Genomic DNA, 25,636 nt, shown 5'->3' with positions numbered 1-25,636 from the left:
CTGTCAGTCCTAACCACATGCAGGAGAAAGTCCCCAAGTTTGCAATGGTGCTAACACATCTTTAACACCTCCCTATCACTAGCCAATCTCCATTTTTAGCAAAGATAGAGCAAATCTTAGGCTCAGAGGCTTTAGCAGGCAACAGAATTCATGATTGCTCTGTTTTCATTGTATTTATGACTACTTTCTCTTTTGGGCAAGTGATCCTGGATTCCCATCTACGCTGGTAATATAAATTGTCCTTTTAAAATAATCTTTAAACTAGAAGAGGGAGGCAACACAAATATGAAGCAAATATCGCAGGTGTTATGATTTGCAGATGTGGCAAAAATTGAGATGATGGTGTGCAAGTGAAATTTAGCAAGTTCTGGTTAAGAGCGCAAATGCATCACTTCTAAAGAGAACCTCAGTGGCTGAACAGGAGCAGCAGCGGGGCTCTGGCCACAGTGTGCTTCAGGCGTGGTGTCACCATTAAAGCTGTGCCTCTGGGCTGACAGAAAGATACACATGAAAAATAAAGCTTGTCATGCAAATGAGCTTCCAGAGGTCATAAGCTACAGAGGATGGCAGCAAATGCCCTGTAAGTTTGGAATGCCTTCTGATACCAAATATCGTTTCCTTTTTCCCCAAGTATGAATTCAGCATGATCTTTGATACAAGCCACCTGTCTGGGGAAGAGGACGTTCTCAGTTTCATTGTTACTGCTCAGAGGTAAGGAGGATTTAAACACTTTTTTCGAAGACAAAAGGTTTATGGGACCGGAAAAGGACATGAGCTGGTCATGCTTTGACCAGGCTGCTGAGGTGGGAAAAATGGTTACTCAGTGATAAAGCCCCACGTGCAAAGTGGAGTCGGATCTCCCAGGGACGGTGGCTGCCTGGTTCTGCTTGCACGGCCACCACTTCAGACTGAGCTGGGAGGACTGAGTGCCAGTCAGCCAGAGGTAATGATTCTACAGATGAGAAGAGACAGGTCCTGGTCCAGGCTCGCATGGTTGGTCAGTTCCCACGTGGCCAGTTGTTCCCCAGAGCAGACATGTCCTCTGTGCATTGTCAGGCTGGGTCTGCTGCTGCTTGTAGACATGCCACTGCATCTCTTAATGGGGAGGAAGGACACCTGCACATGAGGGCCTGGCCAAGCCTGTTGGCAGAGGCCCCAAGAGACACCCCTCAAGAGAGGGCTTGTCCTAGAAGCCAAGTGGGTGGATGGGGAAGGGGACAGTGGGTTGGCAACTTCTCCCCTTAGGAGTATACACCTGCCCCTCTCCAGTGTAGCCACGAGTACCTGTGAGGGCCCTTGAGGAGTTGCAAGATGCCTTCTCAAGCCAGAGTCCATATGTGCCTTGAAGGGACATCTAGGTAGCACTTGGTTGACAGCTTGGATGCAGGCAGAGGTATTTAGATGGGTGACTAGGGAGACACAGCTTTGATTGGGGTGGTGGTTGGATACCCAAGTCAACCTTTTCATTTAAATTTTTATTTGGAAATGACTTTAAACTTAACAGAAATGTTGCAAAACTAGTGCAAGGAACTCCTATGTACCCTCTACCTAGATTCACCCAATGTTAATATTTTGCCTTATCTAGTTTGTTATTCTCTTTCTATGTATAATTTCTGTTCTTAATACCATCTGAAAGTAAGTTGCAGAAATCAGGCCCCTTGATCCATAAATACTTCAGTGTGCATTCTCGAGAATGAAGCTATTCTCTTAAATAACTATAGTATAGTTGATAGAATTCAGGAAATTTAACATCAACACGATACTATTATCTCATCTGTGGTTCATGTTCCAGTTATGCCAATTGTCCCAATAACATCTCTTTAGCCACTTTTTTACTCGTCCACAAGATTTGATTCTTTTCTTTTTTTGGTTTTTTTTTTATGATTTGGTTATTTTCTATTCACACTATTTTCAAGATCACATAATTTATGTTCACATAAAACATGACTATGATCTGGTAGGTACGCAAAGCATAGGAAGAGTAGATTCCATTCTCATTGCTCAAATCCAGAAGGGCTTCCCTGGGGAGGTGGCATTGAAAGAGAGGAGTCTGTTTTCAGGCTGAAGCCACACATGCACAGCAGTGAGAGTGTCCATGGTGCAACATGCCGTGTCACACCATGTAGGGGGTGGGCACTGGCATAGGGGATTCACGAGCCTTCTGAGGAGGAGGATGGGGAGAACGCTAGGCAGTGGACAATGGGGCTGGAGGAGGAATCTGGGCCAGACCAGGGGGACAGAGTAGCCTCAGAAAGTCTGAACTACATTCTGAAGGCAGTGGGAGCTGCTGAAAGTTTTGAGGAGGGGAGTGACGCAGTGCAATACCTTGGCCACAGAGTATGAGACTGTTGAATTTAATGAGGTGGAGGGGGGGGATGTCCATCCAAACAGGAAAATTCTCATTCTCCTGCCACTTCCTGGACCTACAGAAAACTCACCATTGCCCAGCAGATCCATCAACGTGCTCTCCTCGTCCTCCCACACCTGGGGCAGCTAATGTTCCTGGGAAGGAACATGGCATGGAAGAGATTGCCCTTGTCAAAAGGAAGAAACTTCCTGCCTCTCAGCCTCATTCGGGGCTAATCAGAGGGGTCAGAGAGAGCGGGGAGCAAATAGCACAGTCCTGAAAGATTCATCTGCTGGAGTAACACCACGGAGCAGTGGTGCTATGGTTTGGGATGCCCACTGCCATCGCCTGGGGAGCTTTGAGCACTACCCCTGCCTCCTCTGCCCCAGAGATTCTGACCTCATGGATGTGGGCTAAGACAAGGGCATTGGGATCTTTGAAAGGGCTCGTCAAGTGCTTCCAATGAGTAACCAAGGCTGGGGGCCACCATTTCTAATCCCTTACTCTGTGCTGGGCTCGTTTTCACTCAGTAAACATCTATTATGCACCTACTATTTACCAATTGCAGTGCTAAGTGCTAGGCGCACAAGAAAATGCCAGTAACCTAACTGAATTCAAGAACATCCCCTTGTGTACAGGACACTGCTGCCTAGCATCAGGAGAGGTGCAGTTTTTATAACTTCAGTAAATGAGGATTTCTAATTTTTTGAATCACAAATGTTAAGGAGACCATATTATCTTTTAAGCACACAACAGAACACGTCAGGCACTCGTTTCTTTTCAGGCTTTGGCAAAAATATGGTCTTACTGCCCCAGAGGGCACCCATGCCACTTGACTCTCCGCCATGACGGAAGGATCCTTAAAGCTCCTTATCTTGAGAGCTGCAGTTAAAATATCAATCGTTCCTTTCTTCCGTCACCACCCTTTGAAGGTCTCTTGCCTGCTTGTAGATTTAGGAGGACATAAAATTGAGACACAACAGTTTCTCGAGACCTCTCCTCTCAGCAGCCACCAGCCTGACTTTGCAGACCCCTGGAAAGCATCCAGCTCACGAGCTTGCGGAATGACTGGGAGCCTTTTGATGTTTGGCCTCTTTATCTCAACTTTTCAAATTAGCTCATTCTGGAACAGTTACCCGATGACAGATGAGACTGTCGGGCCTGAGCCACCAGCGGCCGCAGCAGCCGAACAAATGGCAGGGCAAGACCTGGCAGGAAGCTGGGGTCAGGGAGGGAATGGGCCAGGGTGGTGCCATCCCATCCACAGGGGGGTCGCCTCTGGTCTGCCCACAGCTGTGACCTTGAAGCTTTATTACCCCCTGGGAAAGGAAGGGCAAGGGAGCGAGGCTATGGGGGCACCTGATCCTGCTGCTTCTGCAAATCGCAGCGAGGGACTGATGTCACCCCACATACGGAAGACAGATGAGGAGCCAGGGGCAGCACCATTGTTCCAGAACAATAGGAGAGAGAAGGAGAGGGGATGTGAGAGCTATTTAAGCTGTTGCCATTCAGTACTTGCTGGATGGGAGAGGAAGGCAGCGGGGCAGGGCTTGGAAGGGGCAGCGGCAGGGCACAGAGCAGACAGGAACTCTGCAGATGTTCAGGGAATGGTGTGGTGGGGAGAGGTCAGGACCAGCTGCACCCAGACCGCAGCAGGTCTGGGGGACTCTTATGTTCCACCACTGGGGGTGAACTCGGCTTTCAGCTGGGATCCCCCGGTTACTTCGTGTAACCAGCTGTGACTGCAGGGTTCGGCAACCTGCACCCAATCGCCATGCCCTTTCCCAAGGCAGTCACTTCCCTGGAATAGTAATCACAGTTCATATTTGAAATTTAATAAAATAATAGAAGAAAGCTAGGTATTCTCTTTCTTCATTATGTCCCTTTTCCTCTCTTCTTTTATTTCTCCTCCTGCCCACCCTCACCCCCCAACCCGGTATCAAGGGCAGAATGACAGTGGAAAGAGCCTGGATTAGAGTCTGACCAGGCTGGTTGGAATCTCAGCTTTGTCTGGTTTGCAGCGGGACCTTGTGCAAGTTCGCTAACCTATCTGGGCTGCTCCTCACCCCAAGGGAGGGTGGTCCCTCTCCCTCAGGAGCTACTCTGAGCTCCCAGGGACATCATGCTGAGAAATGCCAGTGTGTGCCTGGCACACAGCAGCCACTCAACAGCATCAGCTCCCTTGTGGTCGCCTTTCCAGAATGGCCTCACAGGAGTCCCCATTCTGAATTTTCTCCCCTGAGGGAGATGCCTTACGTGGACATGCTGCAGCCAGCGTCTGTAGCGAGAGTGTGCCTGATGTGTGCAGTGGCAGGATTGGCCAGGGCCTCTCTCCTGGGCTCGGCTGTCCGTGGGTGATTGGTGATCCCTCCAGGTGGGAGATAGCTGCTAAGGCCCAGCAACCCCACTCTTGGCTGCAGTGCTCTAACTTCACTGGTCCAATTTACATGGAATAAGCACTTATAAAAGTAGCACATGCAGCAGGTGCCCCACCCATAACCCCTCAGCGTTCACTTTCCCACACACCTACCGGACAGCTTCTAGCTCCCAGCGCCTGCTCAGGCTTCCTCTGGCCAGAGCCCATTCACCTGCATGGCAGGGCAGGTGCCAGGGAACTCATGGCCCCTCCCAGCAGCAGCAGCTGCAGCTCTGGGAGCCAGTGGATAAAGGCCTGGCTCCCACGCCCTCAGCTGGGAAGACGGACACTGCGTCCCAGAGTCCCCAGTGAGACTGAGCCCCGAGGCCTACAGCATGACCCTCCTGGGTCACATACCTTTTATTTTCTATCCCCTCCTTGTCTCCCTTCTCCACTCTCTACTGGTATTTCTTGGGGTTGCCTCCCAAATAAACTCCTTGCTCTCACATCTTTGTGAGTGGATCACAGCTAAGACAATAGAGTGCGCTCTGTGACTCTGTACAGGGACCAAAAACAGAACTGAGGACAATAAGGTGCCGACTGCCCTTGGAGATTCAACTCTAAGGTGGAGCAAAGAAAGCCCACTGCAGATAACTGGCGTTGGCCGGTGTTCATTCATTCTCCTCTCCCCACACAGTGGCAACGTGGAGCGCTCTGAATCTCTGCATGACAACATGCTCATTCTGACAGTGCCGTTGATGCACGAAGTGGACACATCCATCACCGGGTGAGTAGCCCAGTCCTGAGTTGCCAAAACGCAGGGGTGCCCTCCAGTGGAACACTGGGCTTCTCTTGCGTGTGTAGGGGCCAGGAGCCAGGGGCTCTGCCCCTCCCCACCTTCCTCCCAGCCTGGAAAAGCAGAATGAAGCTTTAACTGCAGTGACTTGTGCCCTCCTCACTCCTTTTCTCCTCTGTCCCAGCTACCCACCCACCTGGTAGACAACAGAGAAGTTTGATGACAAGTTTAAGCCCCATCGTTTCTTTGAATGTTCTGTACACCTTTATATGCATATACCCCCCCGACCCCCACCTAGAATGCCATATGGTAGCAGGCAGTGTGGTTCCTGGGATTAAAATCTCAGCCAAAAGCTTCTGGGCCAGAGGTTACAGCCAGATGTGTCCCGAGCCCCGGCTCACAGGAGGGCTGCCTGTCTGATTAGCTTCACAGCACTGGCTTTGCTCGTTCCTGTTAACTCCTTCTGTAGAGCCAGAGGCTGCTCCGCCTGATGCTGTGATGGTCTGGAACAGGCAGGTAACCATCGTGACAGCCACACCATCTGTCCGGGTGACGTCCAGGGCCACTCAGTGCTGCTGGCATTGTTGGAAAGCAGGGCTGTGGCTGCGGCCTGTGGGGACCTGAAACAACCCGGGTTGGTTTTCAGCCAAAGCCCCGGCCTGGAAAAATGAGAACTCAATTCCTGTTTCCAGCTTCAGAAAACAGAGCACATACCTCTTTGATAGTGGAAAAAAGATTTGCAAAATTAGTTTAGATCCAATGAGGACCCATTGAACCCTGGACTCAGATGCAAGCTGAACTTTCTGGAGGTTCACAGTTTCTCATTTTTCAGTTTTCAAGTGCTTCTGGGTCCTGGCCTTGGCTAGAGTTGGAAAGTCGATCCTTGCGGGAGGAGCCATCCCTGCACTCACTCATGGTGCGCTGGGAGCCAGCGGGACGAATCTCTGGGCTTTCCTGCTCCTGGGCTCTTGGCATTTTTGATCGTGTTTCTTAGACACGAGGCACTGGTGGAATATGTTTGCAAAACAGCATATTTTTGCCTCTGTTCACAGCTCTATTTTTAACTGTATAGTTTATTTACTTGTCTCATCAGAGGCGCAGTGAGATTACGCCGGGAACCAAGCCCTATCCTTGGGGACAAAGAGAAAATACTCCCCCACACACAGGCTTGATCATGTTGTTGAGCCTTAGGAGGCCTCTTTGTGAGGTGTTAACAGCCCCTGATGAAGCCATCAGTTAAACAAACAAGTCCACCTCTGATCTTGTCAGGAATCCAAAACAGTTCTTGCCATCTGATAACGCTGGGAACTGGCTACATTACAAAAATAATGCACTTAAATTGAAAATAGATGAGTTGCTGTCCATTCAGACTTAGTCCCCCAAATCATACATTGTTGTGTTTAGGTAAGTGGGTGGCTTCTAGCATCTAGAATTTGTTATTTGTCTGGGAGTGTCAGTCTGAGCTGTGTTTCTTCTCAGGGATGTTCATATACAAGCAGTGTTGAAAGCGGTGCTACAAACTGCGCTTGAATTCTTATTACCTCTATGTAGCCTCTGTTTGAAATCTGAGGGAAAATGCTGTCATTGAACAGACTCAGCTTTCAAATACCTAATTTCTGGTAATCTTGGTAGTCTGGCAAAATTTGAGTTTTTTTTAATGAATTTGTCACAGAATGGGGTTTGATATGCCAACTATATAATTCATTTATAATTATTTTTAAAAGCTTATCATCCTCTTCTTTGATCCATAAAACGGTTTTCAAATGGCAAAACAGAAAATGTGTACTTTTATAATCCAGTTTTTTAAAAAAATCAAAGCCATCGTAGTCTTCCTTCTCATTGTATGAATGTAATCTCACTACATATTTCTCTATGTGGCTTACTGATGTGACCAAGAAGTGAGAAGACACTGCTAGAGACGTCTGTTCAGAAAGCATAGTCTGGCTGTGTCCTTTCACAGGAAAGGAGAGTGGCATTTGCAGAAGGAAACCCTTTGCTGGGAGACACGGGATTCCACAGAGACCGATGTTTGGGTTTCGGGGACGGCAGTGACTGTGGATGCTCGACTGTGGGTTGGGATGACAGATCTCGTGCTTTCCTCTTTCAGAATCACGTCTCCAACCTCCTTCGTGTACGGCGAGTCTGTGGATGCATCCAACTTCATTCAGCTGGATGACTTGGAGTGTCATTTTCAGCCCATCAATGTCACCCTTCAGGTACCTGCCCCTGGAGACCACCTCTGTCGCTGGGGGATGACAGAAAGGCCCAATGGGATGGATCTCCTACTGAAAGACAGCTAAAGGGCTAGGCTTTTTTCAGGAGAAACCCTTCCCAGCCTGGTTGGCTGGTGTGTGTGTGTGTGAGATCCATAACCACACAGAGAAGGAATCCCTCCCCTGTCTGGTACTCTGCTGTGCAGACCCCTCTGCTTTTCAAGACTTGGGAGGAGAACTGCACACGATGAACGTCAGTTTATCAGTCTTCCCCAGGAGGGCCTCCAGATGGTTGAGGCCTAGGCCCAGCCCAAATGGTCCCATAAGGACCCCTTTTCTGTTCTTCATTGTTCTGCACCTTCTGGGCAAAGGTGTCTCAGAGGATTTGCTGTGTCCTCTTCCTCCTGGGGTTGTCATGCTGACTCAGCCAGGAACCCACACCTCCCGCAGGGGACTGGCCTTTCAGAGGTGCATTTTCTGACAGCAGAGCAGCGTGAGCGCGTGTAAACCCCGTGAGAGGAAGCGTGCTGCTCCTCCCTGAGCCCTGGCTGGCTCACCCCAGTCGCACAGGTATCGTTTCCCGCATGTCCACTCGGGACGGACTGTGGGCCTCTTGGAGGACACTGTTTCTTCTCTTAATTGAGGGCTGGCAGACTTCATGGGGTGAGTATAATATTTTAGGCTTTGTGGGCCGTACGTCTCTGGGGCGACTATTCAACTATGCTACTGTGGTGCAAAGGCAGCCATAGATAACACAGAAATAAAACTTTAGTTATGAACGCTGAAATTTGAATTTCATATAATTTTCACATGTCATGAAATGTTATTCTTCTTTTGATTTTCTTTGCCAGTCGTTTGAAGACATAAAACCATTCTTAGCTCCTGGGCTGTGGGACAGCAGGCATCGGGCCAGATTTGGCCTGCAGGCCATAGTTTGCTGACCGCTGTTTTAGATGCGAATTCTCCGGCCAGTGCTATTCAACCTGAGAATGTTTGAGTGTAAAGGCAGGGGGATCTCAGCGTCATCCAGTGCGTCCGCCTCAGTCGAAAAATACAGGGAAATGTGGGCCCAACAAGAAAGGATATGCTGAAGGTCCCAGCACTGGGAGAGGCGGGGCTGGGGCCAGGACCTATCGGGCACTGACTGGGCCCCGTGCGGCCCAGAACCCGGCCACGCGGATGAAGTGAAGGGAGAGGTGGGCCCGCCTCGCCCGCAATGCACCAAAACCCGGAAATCACATCTCATAGCACCCAGTTCTAGCGCCCGGAGCTCTGCCCTGCCTCTTCCTTCCTTCCCCATGGAGAGGGTGGCTTCCCACTCTGGCACTCACTGCTGTGGCCAAATAATTATTATTTTCTTTCCCTGTGGCTTCTCCTAGGTAGACTTAGGGGATGACAAATAATGACAGGGTGAGGGTCCAGAGAAAGAGGCAGTAAAACATTTGTGGGCTCTGGCAAACAATGGTCTTCCTCTCTCCAGAGCGTTCTCCCAGCAGCAGCCCTCAGAAACCATGATAGATAACACATGTCCCCAGCCCGGGGAGGATGCGCCTCCGACCAGCTAAGCCCCAGCTGTCACGCCCTGCCCTGGATTTACAGCGGAGAGAGGGAAAGTTGGGGTTAGAGCTTGCTCTCGAGGCTGTGGCGTGGCTGCTGTGAGCAGCACCTCTGTGTTCCTGAATTGCTTCTGAGAGTTAGTTTGGTTTTTTTTTCCTTTGCTTTTTGTAATTGGATAGAAAACAGATAAAGACTGGGTGGATTTATTTGATTTTAGTTGTTTATACTCTTTCCTACTCTTATAGTTTTTGAGGTATTTTAAAATAAAAGATACAGGCAAGAAAATTATTTAGAAGGGTTTGAATTACACGGACCTGGTAATGAAGATGGTAAGGGTGCTGAAAGAAGAGGGCAGAAAGAATAGCAGTTATATGAAAGATACTGGATGTTATCACCCTCTGAACAAAAAGAAAGAAAGAAACCCCAGGGTATGCAATTTATCCTTCTAATTGTTTCTCTGAGTGTATTTTTACAGGGAGCTTAAAGTTTGGTATTCAAGCAAATAGCTTTCCTCACGTCTGACCTGAAATAGGACCCAGGCTAGAGAATCTGGCCCTGGGGAGTGAGTGAGTGGCATGCCCCTTAGATAAACTCTTCCTCGATCCCTCTCCTGAGGAAGTGCGCAGCATTCAATCCAGAGTTGACACAATCAGCCAGGTCTGAACGATTGATGGTGTTTGCCATTGATTAGGAGATCCCTCTGTATTAGCAAAGCGTACCTTTCCCCTGAGAATTCTCTGACGACTCAGTTATTGGTATAATTGTTGTTATTATGGTCATCCTGCAGGAAGGTCACTGCCTAGGTTGGTGCTGATAACAACCAGGAGGTGGAAACAGTGGGAGAAAAGAAGGCCGGAAATATGGAGAAAGCCCTTCTGTATTTCCTTATTCTAGCAATACCGTTCCTGAAGAAGTCTGCAAGACTTTCCATAAGAACAGATTTTTTTATATCTTTTAGAGTCTGTTATTCAGCAAGCTACCTAATTGTTTAAAAGTTCCACTACAATTGCAGATGGAAGAAAGGCAGAAATACTAGTCTCAGCCTGCTCTCTACATTTCATCACAGCTTTTTTAAGCGGAGATATGAAATTTGTCGGCCCTTGATGGGTTTCTTTGGCATCAGGAGTCAAAGCATTTCCCCGCCTGAAAAACAATGGTGAAAAATAACGTAGATGTTGCACATGAACGTTTGCAGAGAATCCAACATTAAGACATTTGTTAAAAATACAGCAATACCAGCTCTGCCATCCTCCTGGCTCTGAAGAACGAAATAGTGTAAACCAGCGTACTTTCTCCTTTCCCCACCCTATTCATGCTTGAATGGGGAGTTTCTGGACATGTCAGATTCCTTCTCAATTCTGTGCTCTCATGTTTCATTTCAAATTAGTTATTTCAATTGTGGTTCAATACTCTTTCCTTTTCTTATGTCTTAGGGGTGTTGTTTTTGGTGAATTTTTTTAAAATCAAGAGTTGGCAACAACCACTCATCTGCTCTATCTTATTGTTTTAATTTATTTATTCTTTGAAGCCAAACCAACTATTACAAATAAAGACACAGTTTTCTAGGGAAGAGTTGGCTGCAGCTAGATCCCTATACATGCTACCATGTGTGAAGAGGCCTGGTTAGGTTTCCACCGCTTTTTTGTGGCTTTGCCCTTCTGACCTCAACTTCAGAGATGCCTGAAGTTCAGAGCGTCTGAATTTTCTCTCTAGTCCCCAGGCTACCAAGCAGCACCTCACTTCTTCCTCTCTCCTACTCACTTCCTACTCAACTTTCTTTTTAATTTATTTTTTAACTGACAAATAGAATTATATATATTTTACTCATCTTTTTAAAAATAACATCTTTATTGAGGTACTACTACATTCCTTAAACTTCACATTTAACGTACACATTCAGTTATTTTAGTATGCTTATAGAGTTGAACAGCCATCATCATAATCTAATTTTAGAACATTTATATCACCCCAAAAAGAAACTCTGTACACATTAGCAGTCACTCCCTATATTAATTTTCTATTACTGCTGTAACAAATTCCCACAAAATTAGTGGCATAAAACAACACAAATTTATTATCTGACAGTTCTAGAGGACAGAAGTCCAAAACGGGTCTCACTGGACTAAAATCAAAGTCTCTGCAGGGCTGCGTTCCTTGCTGGAGGCTCCAGGGGAGGATCCATTTCTTGCCTTTTCCAGCTTCTAGAGGCAGCTGTGTTCTTTGGCTCATGGCCGCCGTCCGTCTGCAAAGCCAGCAATCGCTGGTCACATCTTTGCTATGATGCTGTCTCTCTCGTTCTGACTCTTCTACTTCCTTCTTCCCTATGTAAATGCCCTTGTGATTATTGCAATGTGGAATATCCTTGGATAATCCAAGATAACCTCTTTTATTTTTTATTTATTTTTTATTTTTTTGAGACAGTTTCGCTCTGTCAGCTAGGCTAGAGTGCCATGGCCTCAGCCCAGCTCACAGCAACCTCAAACTCCTGGGCTCAAGTGATCCCCCTGCCTCAGCCACCTGAGTAGCTGGGACTACAGGTGCACACCAGCACAGCCGGCTAATTTTTTCTATTTTTAGTAGAGTCAGGGTCTCGCTCTTGCCTCAGACTGGTCTCGGACTCCTAACTTCAAGCTATCCTTCCTCCCCAGCCTCCCAGAATGCTAAGATTATAGGCGTGAGCCACCACACCCAGCCCAGTAACCTCTTTATTTTAAGGTCACTTGATTAGCGACCTTAATTCCCCCTTGCCATGTAACATTCACAGTTGCCACAGATGAGGACACGGACATCTTTGGGAGCCTGTCATGCTGCCTGTCACACTGCCTGTTCTCCCTAGCCCCCAGCCCTGAGCAACCATAATCCACTTTCTGGCTGTATAGACCTACCCATCTATTTTATTCCCCTTCATGTTTCATTTCTTCCTTGAGTTTCATGTTCATCCTTTCCTTTATCTCCTTGCTCTTATTAGTCTCTCTGTGGCCACCAGCTTTTCCCTCATTTCTCAGGAAATGACTGGCTGCTGGAGACAGAATATGGAGAGATGCTAGGGAAGATAAGAGGTGTAAGATTTTCTAGAACCAAATGCTAGGACAGAAAAGAGGTGCACAGATATCATCAAACAATATTAGCAAGTGAGGAGCTGCAAATTGCCTAGAAACCAAATCAGCTGACTGGTGCAGTAAAAACAGCTCTTCCTGTAAGAATGACCTACTTTGTCTTTGTTACCTCAAACTGTCAAAGGAAAGAGGTTGGACCAGCTCAGGGGTTCTCGTGGGGTGGTTCCTGGGACAGCAGCAGCAACATCTCCTGGGAACTTGTTAGAAATGCAAATCCTCCAGCTCATCCTCGTCCTACTGCGACAGAAACCCTGGGCACGGCCCCCACCACATGCCCCCACTCTGTGTTTTAGCAAGTCCCTCAGATGATCCTGATGTTATGTTAGAATTTGAGAACCATTAGACTAGATTATGATGTCTGAGTTCTCACCAAATGTAATGGTGTGTGAGTAAATTTCTAGGTATGTGAAAAGAAATATAATTTTTAGTAGGAAGAAAGAAAACAAGAAAATGCTAAAAGGGAATAAGGTAATTTGACAGTTTGGGGTTTTTAAGTAGATATTAGAAGGATTTCAATTGTGTTGAAATTTCCCATCATCCAGTATTTCACTTCAAGTCCTGACCTTCTAGATCCAAACCCTAGAGTTTCTGTATATGATTTCAAAGAATCTTAGAGTATATATTGCATGATGTGACATGAAGATCTGTTATTTTCCATTAAAACTTGCTGTGTGTGTTCCACACCCACAGGTGTACAACACTGGCCCGAGCACCCTTCCTGGGTCATCTGTCAGCATCTCCTTCCCCAATCGACTCTCGTCTGGTGGCGCAGAGATGTTTCATGTCCAGGAAATGATGGTGAGTTCCCCGTTGCTTTCAGACTTGAGCCAGCACATTTGAATTTTGTATTCCACCTCACCCTGACGTCCACCCTGGGGGCCCAGAAAAGCTAACTCATTCTACCCTATGGAAATATATCTGGGAAAGCCAGGGGACCTGTGATACCTGAATCTCTGCATTGAGACAGTTTGGTTAATGCCACAGGAAATCCTCTTTGGGGATGGGGAAGGGTTGGTTGTGAACCCACCTCCTGAGATTCACTTTTCTGGATCTGGGAACATCTAGCAGCTGTCTGCAGTCTTGTGTGTGTCTGAATGCATTTTGCTGAGAGCTGCACCATTCATAAAGATTGTCAAAGGGCTACTGATGCCTGAAGATAAAGGACATAGTATAGGTTGAAACTCCAGTTTATGTGCAGCATATGCAACTCTACCTGATCCTGAGTCAACTGTAGATGATGTTTATCTCAAGGGAAGCTTGATAACTGGTATATGATCACTGCTGCCCATCTCCTTGAAACACTCTCCTTGGCTTCCAGGACATCACATTCTCTTGGTTTCACCTTTCTCACTGGCTTTTCTCCTTACCTCCCCAACTTCTAGAGGGCCCAGCTCCTATTCTACACCAGTCTCCAAGATCTCACCTAGACTCTGGCTTTAAATCCAACCTGTGCTGATGCCACCAAATTTTTCTCTGCAGCCCAGACCTTTGCTGTGAATTCCAGGCCTTGGTAGCCAACTATCTTTAGGCCATCTCTACCTGGATGCCTCACAGGCATCGCAGTATTATCCAGAACTGAACTCTTGACAGTGCCCTTCCACACCTGCTTCTCCCTCAACCTTCCCTGTCCCTGCAGAGGGCTGTTCCATCCTTTAGTTGCTCAGTTCAAAAATCTGGGGTCATCCTTGATGCCTCTCTTTTTCCCCACACTTCACATCCAACCCATGAGCAAACCTCATATCGCCACCATCACAGCAAATCCGGAATGTTACCACTTTCCACATCCAGCACCCTGGATACCTGTAAGGTATCATCATCTGTCACCCGGGTTATTGCAGCAGTCCCCTCACTGGGGTCCCTGCTTCTACCCCGGTTCCTTGTAGTTCATTCTTGACCTAGCAGCAGAGCGATCCTTCCAAAATATAAATCAAGTCTTGTCATGCCTCTGCTTAAACCCGCCAGTGGCTTTTTCTCTTCCCACATCCCTCCAGAAGCTCTGCTGGCCTCATAGTCTATGGCCCATTGCTCTCTGACCTCATCTCCCCCTCCTCTTCCCCACTCTCCTCCAGCCACACTGCCTCCTTGCTGGTCCTAGGGTACACCGGACACCCTTCCACCTCCAGGATTTTGCACTCCATCTTCCCTCCACCTGGGATGCCCTTCCCACAGCTATCCACATGACCTCCCACCTCACCTCCTTCAGGTGCTTGCTCGGTTGTCACCTTTTCAGTGAGACCTCCCTGACCACCCTGTGTCCCAGCACACCTCCTCCCCCTCTCCGGCTCACATTGCACCGTAACCCTTGTCACCGGTTGACGTCCCATCTATTTTCTTACTAGAACAATTTATCTGCCTCCTCCCGACCCTCTATAAAGATAAGGACAGGGATTTCTGTCTGCCTGCTTACTGCTGTATCTCCAGGACTAAATGCAGTGTTTCATGTGTTAGTCTGTTTGTGTTGCTATAAAGGAATACCTGAGGCTGGGTAATTTATAAAGAAAAGAGGTTTATTTGGCTCACAGTTCTGCAGGCTGTACATGAAGCTTGGTGTCAATATCTGCTTCAGGTGAGGGCCTGAGGGATCTTCCAGTCTAGGTGGAAGGGGAAGTAGGTGTGTGACATGGTGAGAGAGGGAGCAAGGGACAGAGGATAGGTGCCAGGCTCTTTTGAACAACCAGCTCTCTCATGAACTAGTAGAACCAGAACTCACTCATTATGGTGGGAGGGCACTAAGCCATTCATGAGGGATCCACCCCCATGACCCAAACACCTCCCACCAGGCCCCACCTCCAACAGTGGGGATCAAATTTCAGCATGAGATTTGGAGGGGCAACATATCCAAACAATATCACTTGGCACATGATATATGCTCAGTAAATATTTGTGGACTGAAAGAATAAATCCACAATATAAAATACAGTTGATTACTCTTTCTAAGTGAATTCAGGAAAGTCTCATATTGATATAAATCCTGACAGAATCCTTTTGCTCAGCAATTTGGATTTTGGGTGGTACCTTTTTGCTTTGTTTTACCTCTTGTGCTATTTTATATGAGCTCTGAGCTTTAGCTTTTGGGTGGTTTTACACCGATGGGTGTCTATTGTGCTCATCCATGTATAATGCAGTTCTGAGTATTTCCTGCAGGGCAGATCTGGTCTTGACCTGAGTATTTCCTGCGGGGCAGATCTGGTCTTGACAAATTCCCTCAGTGCTTCGCTGGACAAGTCTTTATTTCTCCTTCATATAAGAAACTTAGTTTTGCAGGATACAAAATTTTAGGCTGGCAGTTGTTCTGTTTAAGAAGACTGAAGATGGGACCCCAATCCCTTCTGGCTTGTAAGGTTTCAGTTGAAAAGTCTGCAGTTAGCCTTGTAGGTTTTCCTTTGTAAGTTACTTGATGTTTTTGTCTCACAGTTTGCAGAAGTTCTTCCTTTGTGTTGACTTTGGACAGTCTGTGACTGTATGTCTTGGTGATTGCCTCTTTGCAATGAATCTTCCAGGTGTTCATCGAACTTCTTGTACCTGGATATCTAAATCTCTAGCAAGACCAGGGATGTTTTCCTCAATTATTCCCTCAAATAGGTTTTTCAGTACTTGTGCATTTTCTTCTTCACCCTCAGGGCTGCCTATGATTCTTATATTTGGCCATTTTACATAATCCCATATTTCTTGTAGGCTTTGTTCATTCCTCTTGTTTCTCTGTTCTTTATTTCTGACTGAGTTAATTTGAAAGAGTTGTCTTCAAGCTCTGAGATTCTTTATTCTGCCTGGTCTAGTCTATTCTTAAAACTTTCTACTGTGTTTTGTATTTCCTTAAATGAATTTTTCATTTCTAGAAGTTCCACTTTTTTTTAATATGTTGATCTCATTAGTAAATTTTTCATTCATTTCCTGAATTGTTTTTCTGATTTCTTTGAGTTGGTTTTCCCTTTTCTCTTGGATTTCATTGAGCTTCCTTATAATCCATATTTGGAATTTATCTGACATTTCAATATTTTCATTTTTGTTGGTATCCATTACTAGAGAGCTGGTGTTCCCTTTCAGGGTTATCCTTTTGCTCTAATTTTTCATACTTCCAGAGTTCTTTGACTGATTATTATCTGGGGCAGCTGTCACTTCTTATTTTTGGATTTGCTTTTGTTTAGATGGAGCTTTTCCCCCCCTCACTCATAGAGCTGTGTCTGTAGCATATATTAGTTACGAACTTTTGGCTTTGCTTGTAGGTGCTTTGATGGCGCTCTAGGTTCTGGATGGATGCCTTGGTTATAGATGTCCTTAGTGTGGTGGTTTTCTCGTTTGCTAGTTGTTTATAGGCTGTAGCAGTGATGAGCTACATGTGTGGGCAGATTCCCTGTCTCTGTTTGATGAGGGACAATAGAGATCTTTGAAATCCTTTCTCTTTCCCCAGCCCTGTGGTCCTCCTAACAGTGTGAATTGTATTGGCACACACAGTTTACTCTCTGAGACAGTAGTTGGTGCTTGTGGGTAAGGATTAACCACACCCTATATGACTGAGTCAGTAAATGCTATAAAGGGTGTGCAAATTGACCTCCCTGTCAGTAGGTGCTGCTTGTCAGAAGGAACAAGCTACCGTGTTGTTTTGGGGACCTGTGACTGGCTCTGGTCCCTTAGGAGAAACACTTGAATGCCCCAGATGGTGGGTTGAGCCCTGAGACTTGCAGATGAGTCCATATTCTCCATCACAGAGGCAGATGGAGAGTGCAGCTGCACTGGGCTGGGTTAGGTGAGCCTGCCCTCAGGCTCCACAAAAGCTGGTAAGGTACCTATTGTGGCAGGGGTCAAAGGTCTGCTCCAAGCTTCTGGGGAAAGCTGCCAGGGAGGTACTGAAGTAGCTCCACCAGCCATAAAGTCTGCTTGTGGGGGAGGGGCCGTCTGAGAGTCACAATCTGGCTGTCAGGAGCAGGTTTTGCTGCTTTCCCCCTTCCATGCTCCGTGGTCTCCCTCTAGCATCCACCAGAAGGCAAGAGCTCAAACTATTCATAGCTGAGCTCACCCATAAGTATGCTGTGGCTGGGACCCATGCTGCACTCTCTTTTCAGTTCTGCCCACGCAGGCTCCCTCACCTCCCGAGGTTAGTTCACAAATCTCCCCTTTGTGCCCCCAAGCAACACGATTGAGTCCTGGGGTACAGGATCTGGCCTGTATGCCTGTCTCCAGGTTCCTGAGGATTGATCCCTGACTGTGCCAGGGAGAAGCATGCTGGTCCTGAGTTGCCTATGGGGTGCTCAAGTCGGTTTGATGTCCCTCTGCTTTGGGGTGTGCCCTGCTCTGTTGGACCACCTGGGCAGACAGCACATGGGAGGGTCAGTGAGGAGGGAGCTCACAGTCCAAGCACCCCTTATTCTACTGTAGGTCTTTAAGAGGAAAGGTTTGAGCCCCATACTCTGTGGAAGTCCCAGTGTGGTGGACACACCAATAGAGGGAGAGAGCAGTTCCTGTGAGCTCCAGCTCAATTGTCTCTCTTGGCAGCCTCGGGCAAGAGACAGGAAAGGGAGGAAAAGAGTCTCAATGGAAGAAAGCTAGCACTCTGGTTGTCTCTGTCCCCAGGATCCCCTGGCCCCCTGTGTCTCTCACATTCGGAGTTGTGAAATGTTTGTGTGGAAACAAGCAAGATGAAAACTGAGGGGCTAAAGCCCTCTGGGGAGGACAAAGGTACATGGTGGGTGGAGAAGCAATATGGCACCTGCTGTCTCAGCTTGGGTATGCAGTGATGGGAAGTGGTCCCAAGGGTGCTGGTAGCCTGGTGCTTTGTCCTTAAGAAGCTCGCAGTTCACTGGTGGCAGCAGCATTTGGGCTTATGAGGGTAGAAGGGCTCTCCAGTAGCTTGGGACCCCACTGACTCCCAGAGACATGAGGGACGGAGAAACAAGCTACTCCACCTACCCTTTCTGCTGGGCTCGAAGCTTCTCAGGTTGATCTCTGCCAATATCTTGCTCCTTCTTGTTCTGCTCCACAACTTCTTTCCATGGAATCTCTGGTAGGTTCTGGAACATTTCCCTCAGAATTACACCCTGTCTATGTTTGTTTGTGTCTTTCTTTCTTTCTTTCTTTTTTATCTAAAACTTTTCCTTCTTTCTGTGATCTGGCAGCTGGTGTCTCTGGTCTGGCATCTTGGCTCTCTCTCAAGGAATGTCCTTTTCATAGAACATGTTCTCTAAAAGTTGTTCACAGGGACATCTGTAGTGTTGTAGGGAGACTTTTTTCCTTCATGGGCAAAATTATTTATTGACTAAAACAGGAAATTTAACTTAATCTGATATCTCAAAACCAGTATACCCCTTTTCTTCTTTAATGATCATTGGGCCAAGGAAGAGCCACTGGAACAGACTTTGGGGTACATTTATAAATAGCTGGCTTGCATGGAAGGCATTAGAAGTCATTTTCCTGAAGATTTGTAGAGCTGCCTGACTGTCAGTCTAGCTGAGTAAACCCTCAAACTCCCAAGTGATATGAGCTGGCTGCATTCTCTTCTTAGAGTTCTTAGAAGCAAACTCTGGATTTTCAAAACTATATTTAGAATTTTCACAAAGTAACAGAATTCTCAAGGGTGTCCAAGCCTCCAGTTGGATAGACCAGCCCAGGGGTGGGGAACCTTTTCATGTTGGAAGGCTGCATTAATTTAGTCATAATCAAATAAGGCCACATTCAAGAAACTTCAATTAGATGTACTTAAAAATGTACATTATTTTGTAAAAAAATCTAACTACTATGTACTTAATAATTTCAAAAAATGAAAGCTATTCATGAATTTTAAAGTTAACTAATCTTTTGATGACTTTGTTGTGTCTGCTTTTGTCAAAAGCATTTGAATATTAGGTTGCAGCATGGAGGTCCTCAGTTTAAGTTGATTCTCTAGATCAGTATCAGTCATTTATGACGTGAAGGGCATCTTGGTTGGGGTTAGGTGGGAGAGTGTAGATTCACAGTAATAAATGGTTGTAAAGTAAGAAAGCATTTTTTGGGGCATGTTGCCAAAGGCGTGGGTATTGTACTACATTTTTCCATATTTCAACTGGATCTTTTTTAGCATCAAACAATGACTTTAAAATGTCATCTACTGAGAGTTCAGTCAATTCCATCGTGGTTCTTTAAGTGCTTTGGTGATATCAACTAGGTGAGGCTGAAATGCTAATTTGAGTGTGATGTCATGATTCTCAAAGTCAGTGAACCTTTCATAGTATTCTCCAGGTAATAGGTCCATAATAGCTGTGTATTCATCAAATGATTTGCATACATCATGCTGCTCATCAATGACCTTTGCTAAAGTGGGGAAAATGTTCATCCAAAATTTCTTTTGAAGAAGTGTTTTGAAAAAATAGCTTTTATTGAAATGCTTGGATTTTTTTGCCATGTATCATATATAGACTTAGTTTTACCTTGCAAAGAAATATTTAAGTTGTTTCGATTTGACATATCATATGTCAAATAAAATATCACATATCACAATCACATGCTTCATTCCTATAGAAATCTTCTACCAATAATTCACATTGTTGATTCTCATAAAATTTAACTATCTCTTGCAGAGATAAATTTTGGCTAACACCTGTCGTTGTGATAGCCAATGCACTTTAGTGTGATACAGAAAATCCACACTGAATACCTCATCAGTTCAACTGTAGCATGACAGGAAACTGATGAAACTGAGGATGCCATGTTACGTTTGCAGGAATATAGTTAACAATACTTATAACTTATTGCAAAGTGTCACTTAAAATAGTAGCTTTAGCACAGAGATTTTGCTGATGAATGATACAGTGAACAGAAACGAGAATATCTGGATCTGTTAATACTATTTTAAATCTGTGCAATAAACCCTTCATGTTTTCCTGCCATGGAAGGTGCACTGTCTATACGTACACTCACTAAATTTACTAAATTCAGTCCAACTTTACAGCATTAATTTTGGAAATTGTTGAAGATATCTATTCCCTGTGTTCTGTTTGCAAGAGTGCCCAAAGCAAGTAACTCTTTGTAGCAAGAAAAATTTTCTGTTATGTTCTGAATGAAGTATAAAACCTGTGCCGAGTCAGTAGTATCAGTTGATTCATCCAAAGTGATTGAATAATATATATTTTCCTTTTGAAGTATTTCATGAAGTTGTTCTGTTAAGTTGAAGTCTAATTTATGCTGCTGATCAGTTGTGGTTCTCCTTGAAAGAGGTGATTGTTTTGTACTTTGAAACATTATCAGGGTATAACCATCCTATTGCTTCAACAATGCATTCTTTCACAATTTCTTGATTACTGAATGGCTTTCCTATTTCCCCCAAGTAGGTAAGCTACTTTATAAGTTACTTCAGTGATATTATTTCCACATCTTATTGCTGCTTGAAAGAATTGTCTTTGCATTTGCTTTTCATCTTTTAATTTCTGCAATACAACCTTTTGCACCTCTCCAATTTAAAATATGTGTGTTCCTTATGAGTGTTATGATGCTGATGAGCATTGAATTTCTTTAATGTTGATATTGCAGTATCACAAAGCAAGCAAATCATCTTATCATTAGTAGAAACAAGATAATATTGCAATTCCCAATCCTCATTAAAGATCTATTTTCTTCCTTCAGCGTTCTCTTGGTCTTCTTTGACATGATGGGCTGTTAAGCAGTCAGAATTAAAAAATACTGTTGAGCTGTGCAGCTATTCACAAATTCCACTTGAAACAAAGAAACACAGTGCACCATTGTCAAAAGCTGACTCAACCCCCATAAACTCTCTCCAACCAGCCTTGTGTGGTAGAGGCACCAGTCAGGCAGGGGAAGTTAGAACCAAATCATGAGCGTGGCAGCTGTCAATTTAGCCCTTATGGCTCACTAATGTTCCAATTGTGCCAGTCAATCCAGGAGGATTATTTCATTGAAACTTATTTTATTCTTTGGTATCTTAAATACATTCATTTTAAAAATAAAATAGAAGTATAAAAGATGAACAAAAATGTATTAATGAAAATGAAAGGATTTGTTCTGTAAAATGTGGATTCAGGCAAAAGGCCACACTTAAGGACCCAGAAAGCCACATGAGGCCTTAAGGCCGCCGAGTCCCCACCCCTGGACCAGCCTGTGGTGAAAAGCCTAGGGAATTTTCATGGGATGGAAAAGTAAATTCACTGGCAAGTCTCACTAAGCAAACAGTAGAGCTTTCTAGGTTCTTGTGAGCAGTCGTTAGTGGAGACCAGAATGGTGATGAGACTGGAAACTGAAATACAGATGTGATGTGCTGCAGCGATGAGGCAGGAGTTCCCAGATACTAGTTTCAAAGGCCTGCAGCTAGCACACCCTCTGCCTTAAAGCCCAGGTTCTGAAGGCAGCATCCTGTGGCTCAGCCCCTCCCTTGCTCACAGAGCCTGAGAATGCCCACTGCGTCAGGCTTGACTCAAAGCTTACGTTATTGTATCCAAAAAAATTCCAGGAGAGTCACTGAGTGGCTGTGAGGCTTTGTGAGTGCAGAACATAAAAGCTGAGGATAACTTATAAACTGCCTGGCCTTTAGATGCAATCCCCAGGAACACACAGACCCACCAGCAGCGGGTGGAAGCTCTACCTTACAGGATCAAGATGCTTACGTACAGCCTCTGAACAATCATTTAAGCTATACTGATCCAGGACAACCCCTTTGAAACCAGGCTTAAAAATAAAACAAGTGTAAAACTGAGCAGGCTACACACCCCAGGGAGACAAACTTCACTGTTAGTTCAGGAATGTCACTGAACAGACAAACAAAATGAAAAAAAGTAATGGCTACCCTCAAGGGAAGTGGTGAGAATCCAGAATTGCTGCAATATATAATCTAAAATGTTCAGTTTAAATATATATATCCACTTGTATGTAGACACAGATTTCACACAAAGAAACAGGTAAGTATAACCTCTGCACAGGAAGAGAAAAAGTCAGTAGAAACTGTCACCGAAGAACCCAGATGTTGGACTTAACAAAGACTTAAAAGTAGCTATTATATGTTGAAAGAACTAAAATAAATCATGTTTAAATAAAGCATGATAGAAAAAACTCACCAAATAGAGAATATTAATAATATTATAGATAAAATAAATGGAAATTAAATAAATGAATAGTATATGCAAATTATAAAAAGAACCAAGTGGAAATTCTGAAATTAAAATACCTGAAATGGAAAATGCATTCGAGGGGCTCAATAGCAGATTTGCACTGACAAAGAATCAGCAATGGAAGATGGATCAGTACAGACTATCCAATCTGAAGAGCAGAAAGAAAAAAGTATAAACAAACAAAAAAAAAGCAAGATGTACGAAAATGAGCAAAGCCTCAGAGACCTTTGATATGCATTATGGCACACCACAAAGCATACCCAAATACACACAGTTGGAGTTGCAGAAAAAGAAAGAAAAGGGAGCAGAAAAAACATTTGATGAAATAATGGTCCAAAACAGTGGAGATGTGTACACTGTTCAGTAATAGTCTAGAAGACAATTGGCTATCCATTTGGGAAGACATTGCAGAAAACCTGTACCTCACAGGAAGAAAAAAAGATGATTTAAAGTCATATGTTAAAAAAAAGTCATTCACAGAAAGTACTAAATATTTTTATAATCTTTGAATGGGAAGCCCTTCTTCCTAAGCAAAGTCATAAAATCCAAATCGTAGAGGAAAGATTGACAGATTTAAACCTAGAAAAACATTAAACATTTATGTGACCAAAATACATCATAAACAAATATAAAAGATATTTGAGAGAATATATTTGCAACATGGTTAACAGATAAATAATATATACATTGTTTCTACAAAACAATAAGGAAAATTCTAAAAATGGGCAAAATGATATGAACAAGAAACTTACAAAAGGAGAAATTTTAATGTCAAATAAACTTACAGAAAGATGAACCTAGTCTCACCAGTAATCAGAGCAATAAAAACTGACAATGAGGTTTTTCTCCTCAGTAAACTGTCAAAAATCTAAAAGATTGTTAATATCCATTGCTAGTTAAGATGAGGAGAAATGAGCACTCTGGAATATTGCTGGTATGAAAAGCAATTCAGTACTAACTATCAAAATTTAAAATATGAAAACCAATAATTCCACTTTGGGAATCTGTCTCAAAATACATAATGTATCTAGCAGAAATTTCTTTTTCATAATATATGTGGATACCATGGTTCTCAGCGTAAATGTAGACTTTTCCTATTTTAGTTAAGTAGAAAATTAGTTAATACTCCATTAGGATTCTGAGAAGGAGCTATTAGATTCAGGGTAAAAAGTAATAATACGTTTTTATTAAGAACTTATTACAGATAAGTATAATACAAGGTTACTGTATCAAGTTCTTTACCAGAACAAATTCACCTAATCTTCCTAATAATTTGGTGAGAAAATGGCAGGGGGGAGGGCACAGAAGGGTTAAGGGACAGCCAAAGTAGGTGGCTAAGTTGGTGTTTACTCTTAACCACTGGACTGTGCGGCCATCCGCAAGGCCTCATGCCAACATTTTGTCTGGACATGTAGCTCTCCAAAAGCACTAGCATCACCTAGAAGTAAGAATTGTGGACATGCAGAATCTGAAGCTCCACCCAGACCTGCTGAATCCCTGGGTGATTCCTTTGCACATTAATACTTGAGAAGCCCTCATCTGTAATGTGAATCTCTCTGCGCTCCCATTTCCTCATCTGTGAAATGGGGGTGATAGTCTTGCCACACAGAGCTATTGAGGGGATTTTTTTATCCACATGTTCATTCATCCAACAAGTACTTTGCACCCAGCATATGCCAATCACTGGGTTACTACAGAGACAAAAAGACTAAAAATGATAATTTCCAATCCCTCATGTAACCTACATTCTGGTGGGGAAAGACAAATGGTGTATAAGTAAAACATGGAGTATATGACATGATGATAGATGCTATGGAAAAAAATTAAGGAAGCAGGGGGATAGGGAACAGGAAAGGTTGTAATTTTAAACAGAATGGTCAGGAAAGGTCTCATGGAGACCTTCATTCAGGTTGAGGGGACCGAAGCTCTCTTACGGGAGTTTGTAATAAGATCTTCTTTGCTCATGAAGGCCTTGCCAAGACCGTCTTCCCTGAAAATTATCTCCCCCTTGATTTTAGCCCTATTGGATTTCTGTCCTTTGAAGTGCCATCCCCCATGGTGCCCCTGTGTGGTGTCCAGCCTGGACATCCGGAAGTCTCTGTGTGTGTGCTCTGGTGCGGTTCTCCCACAATGTGAATCACTTATTTCACTGGCAACAGCAGTTGACAGTGACACTGATTTTTAAAGCCAGTACATTTCACATCAGAAAAGTCTGAGTGTTATGACCTAGCTATGCTTGGAGGATAATTGCAGCAAGAAGTCTCCCCTGCAACAGGCTTGCTGGACACTGAGACTAGAGTTATACGCAAGCCAGGCCTGGCACTTTAAAACAACCCAGCAAATAATCCAGAGCAAAGTTGGACAACACACATTTATTTTTCAATCTCTGTTACTCTCCCCCATCATAAACACATGCTTCTTTTTTCTCCCTCCTTCACCCTCAGTTTTTTCTGCAGAAATTTGAGGGCTAACTCTGTACCAAACCAGCCCTCTGGGTGAGAGGTTCCTTCTAACAAGGATTCAAGGCTTAGAAACCCCTCTTCTGCAGGGGGAGATGGATTTACAGCCCTATGGTGGGTTTAGGGGATTACATGATCCGACCCTCTGCCTTTGGAAAGAATATAATCGAGACGTCTCCCCAGCAAAACAGAACTGTGTTTCCAGCAAGTTCTTTTCGTTAAGCCATTCTAGTATCCCTCAAATCCCTTGTTATGACTATCCACAATTTCTCATGCTCTGATTTCCCCCTAACCTTTTCTTAGCTAAAATGAAAAACAATTGCCTAGTTCGCTTTTATAGAGAAGTTGAGCTATTACCTAATCATTCTTCCTTCTTCTCTTCCAAAAAAAGATTGCATTTCCTTTAATTTTCATTTTCCCATCCTAGGGCATCCTCATTGCTCTCTCCATGGTCTTTACATAAATAAAAATCCACCATCAAATCCTGTGTCTCTTTAGTCTGTCCTCATCACAAACCATCATCATTCAGGCAGTGAGGACCTGGTTTACCATCTGAGAACTTTAGTCCTAATAATTTCTGTGCCATCTTCCAGCCCTAATGCTTTCTCTGTGTAACACTCAGAGACACCCCTGAGATTCTTAGAAAAAGATCAACAAGGAGATCTTAATCACCAAAACCATGAGGTCCAAAACCCCATGTGACCTCC

At 44.6% G+C, this 25,636-nt stretch overlaps 1 protein-coding gene across 4 annotated transcripts in view; it reads left to right on the top strand.

The window, feature by feature from the left end:
• Positions 1-25,636, top strand: part of ITGA9 (integrin subunit alpha 9) — a 328,677-nt gene that overhangs the window by 258,599 nt on the left and 44,442 nt on the right. For all 4 annotated transcript variants that reach the window (XM_045536738.1, XM_045536741.1, XM_045536745.1 and 1 more), the window contains 4 exons: positions 632-711; positions 5,401-5,490; positions 7,607-7,715; positions 13,076-13,183. In XM_045536738.1, the coding sequence (XP_045392694.1) occupies positions 632-711; positions 5,401-5,490; positions 7,607-7,715; positions 13,076-13,183 (387 nt within the window). The remainder of the gene's footprint in view (positions 1-631; positions 712-5,400; positions 5,491-7,606; positions 7,716-13,075; positions 13,184-25,636) is intronic.

The sequence above is a fragment of the Lemur catta genome, chromosome 1 (assembly GCF_020740605.2).
Source record: "Lemur catta isolate mLemCat1 chromosome 1, mLemCat1.pri, whole genome shotgun sequence".
In the NCBI taxonomy this organism is placed as follows: Eukaryota; Metazoa; Chordata; class Mammalia; order Primates; family Lemuridae; genus Lemur; species Lemur catta.
Note: the sequence above shows the minus strand (reverse complement) of the source record. Positions and strands in the feature narration are given on the sequence as shown.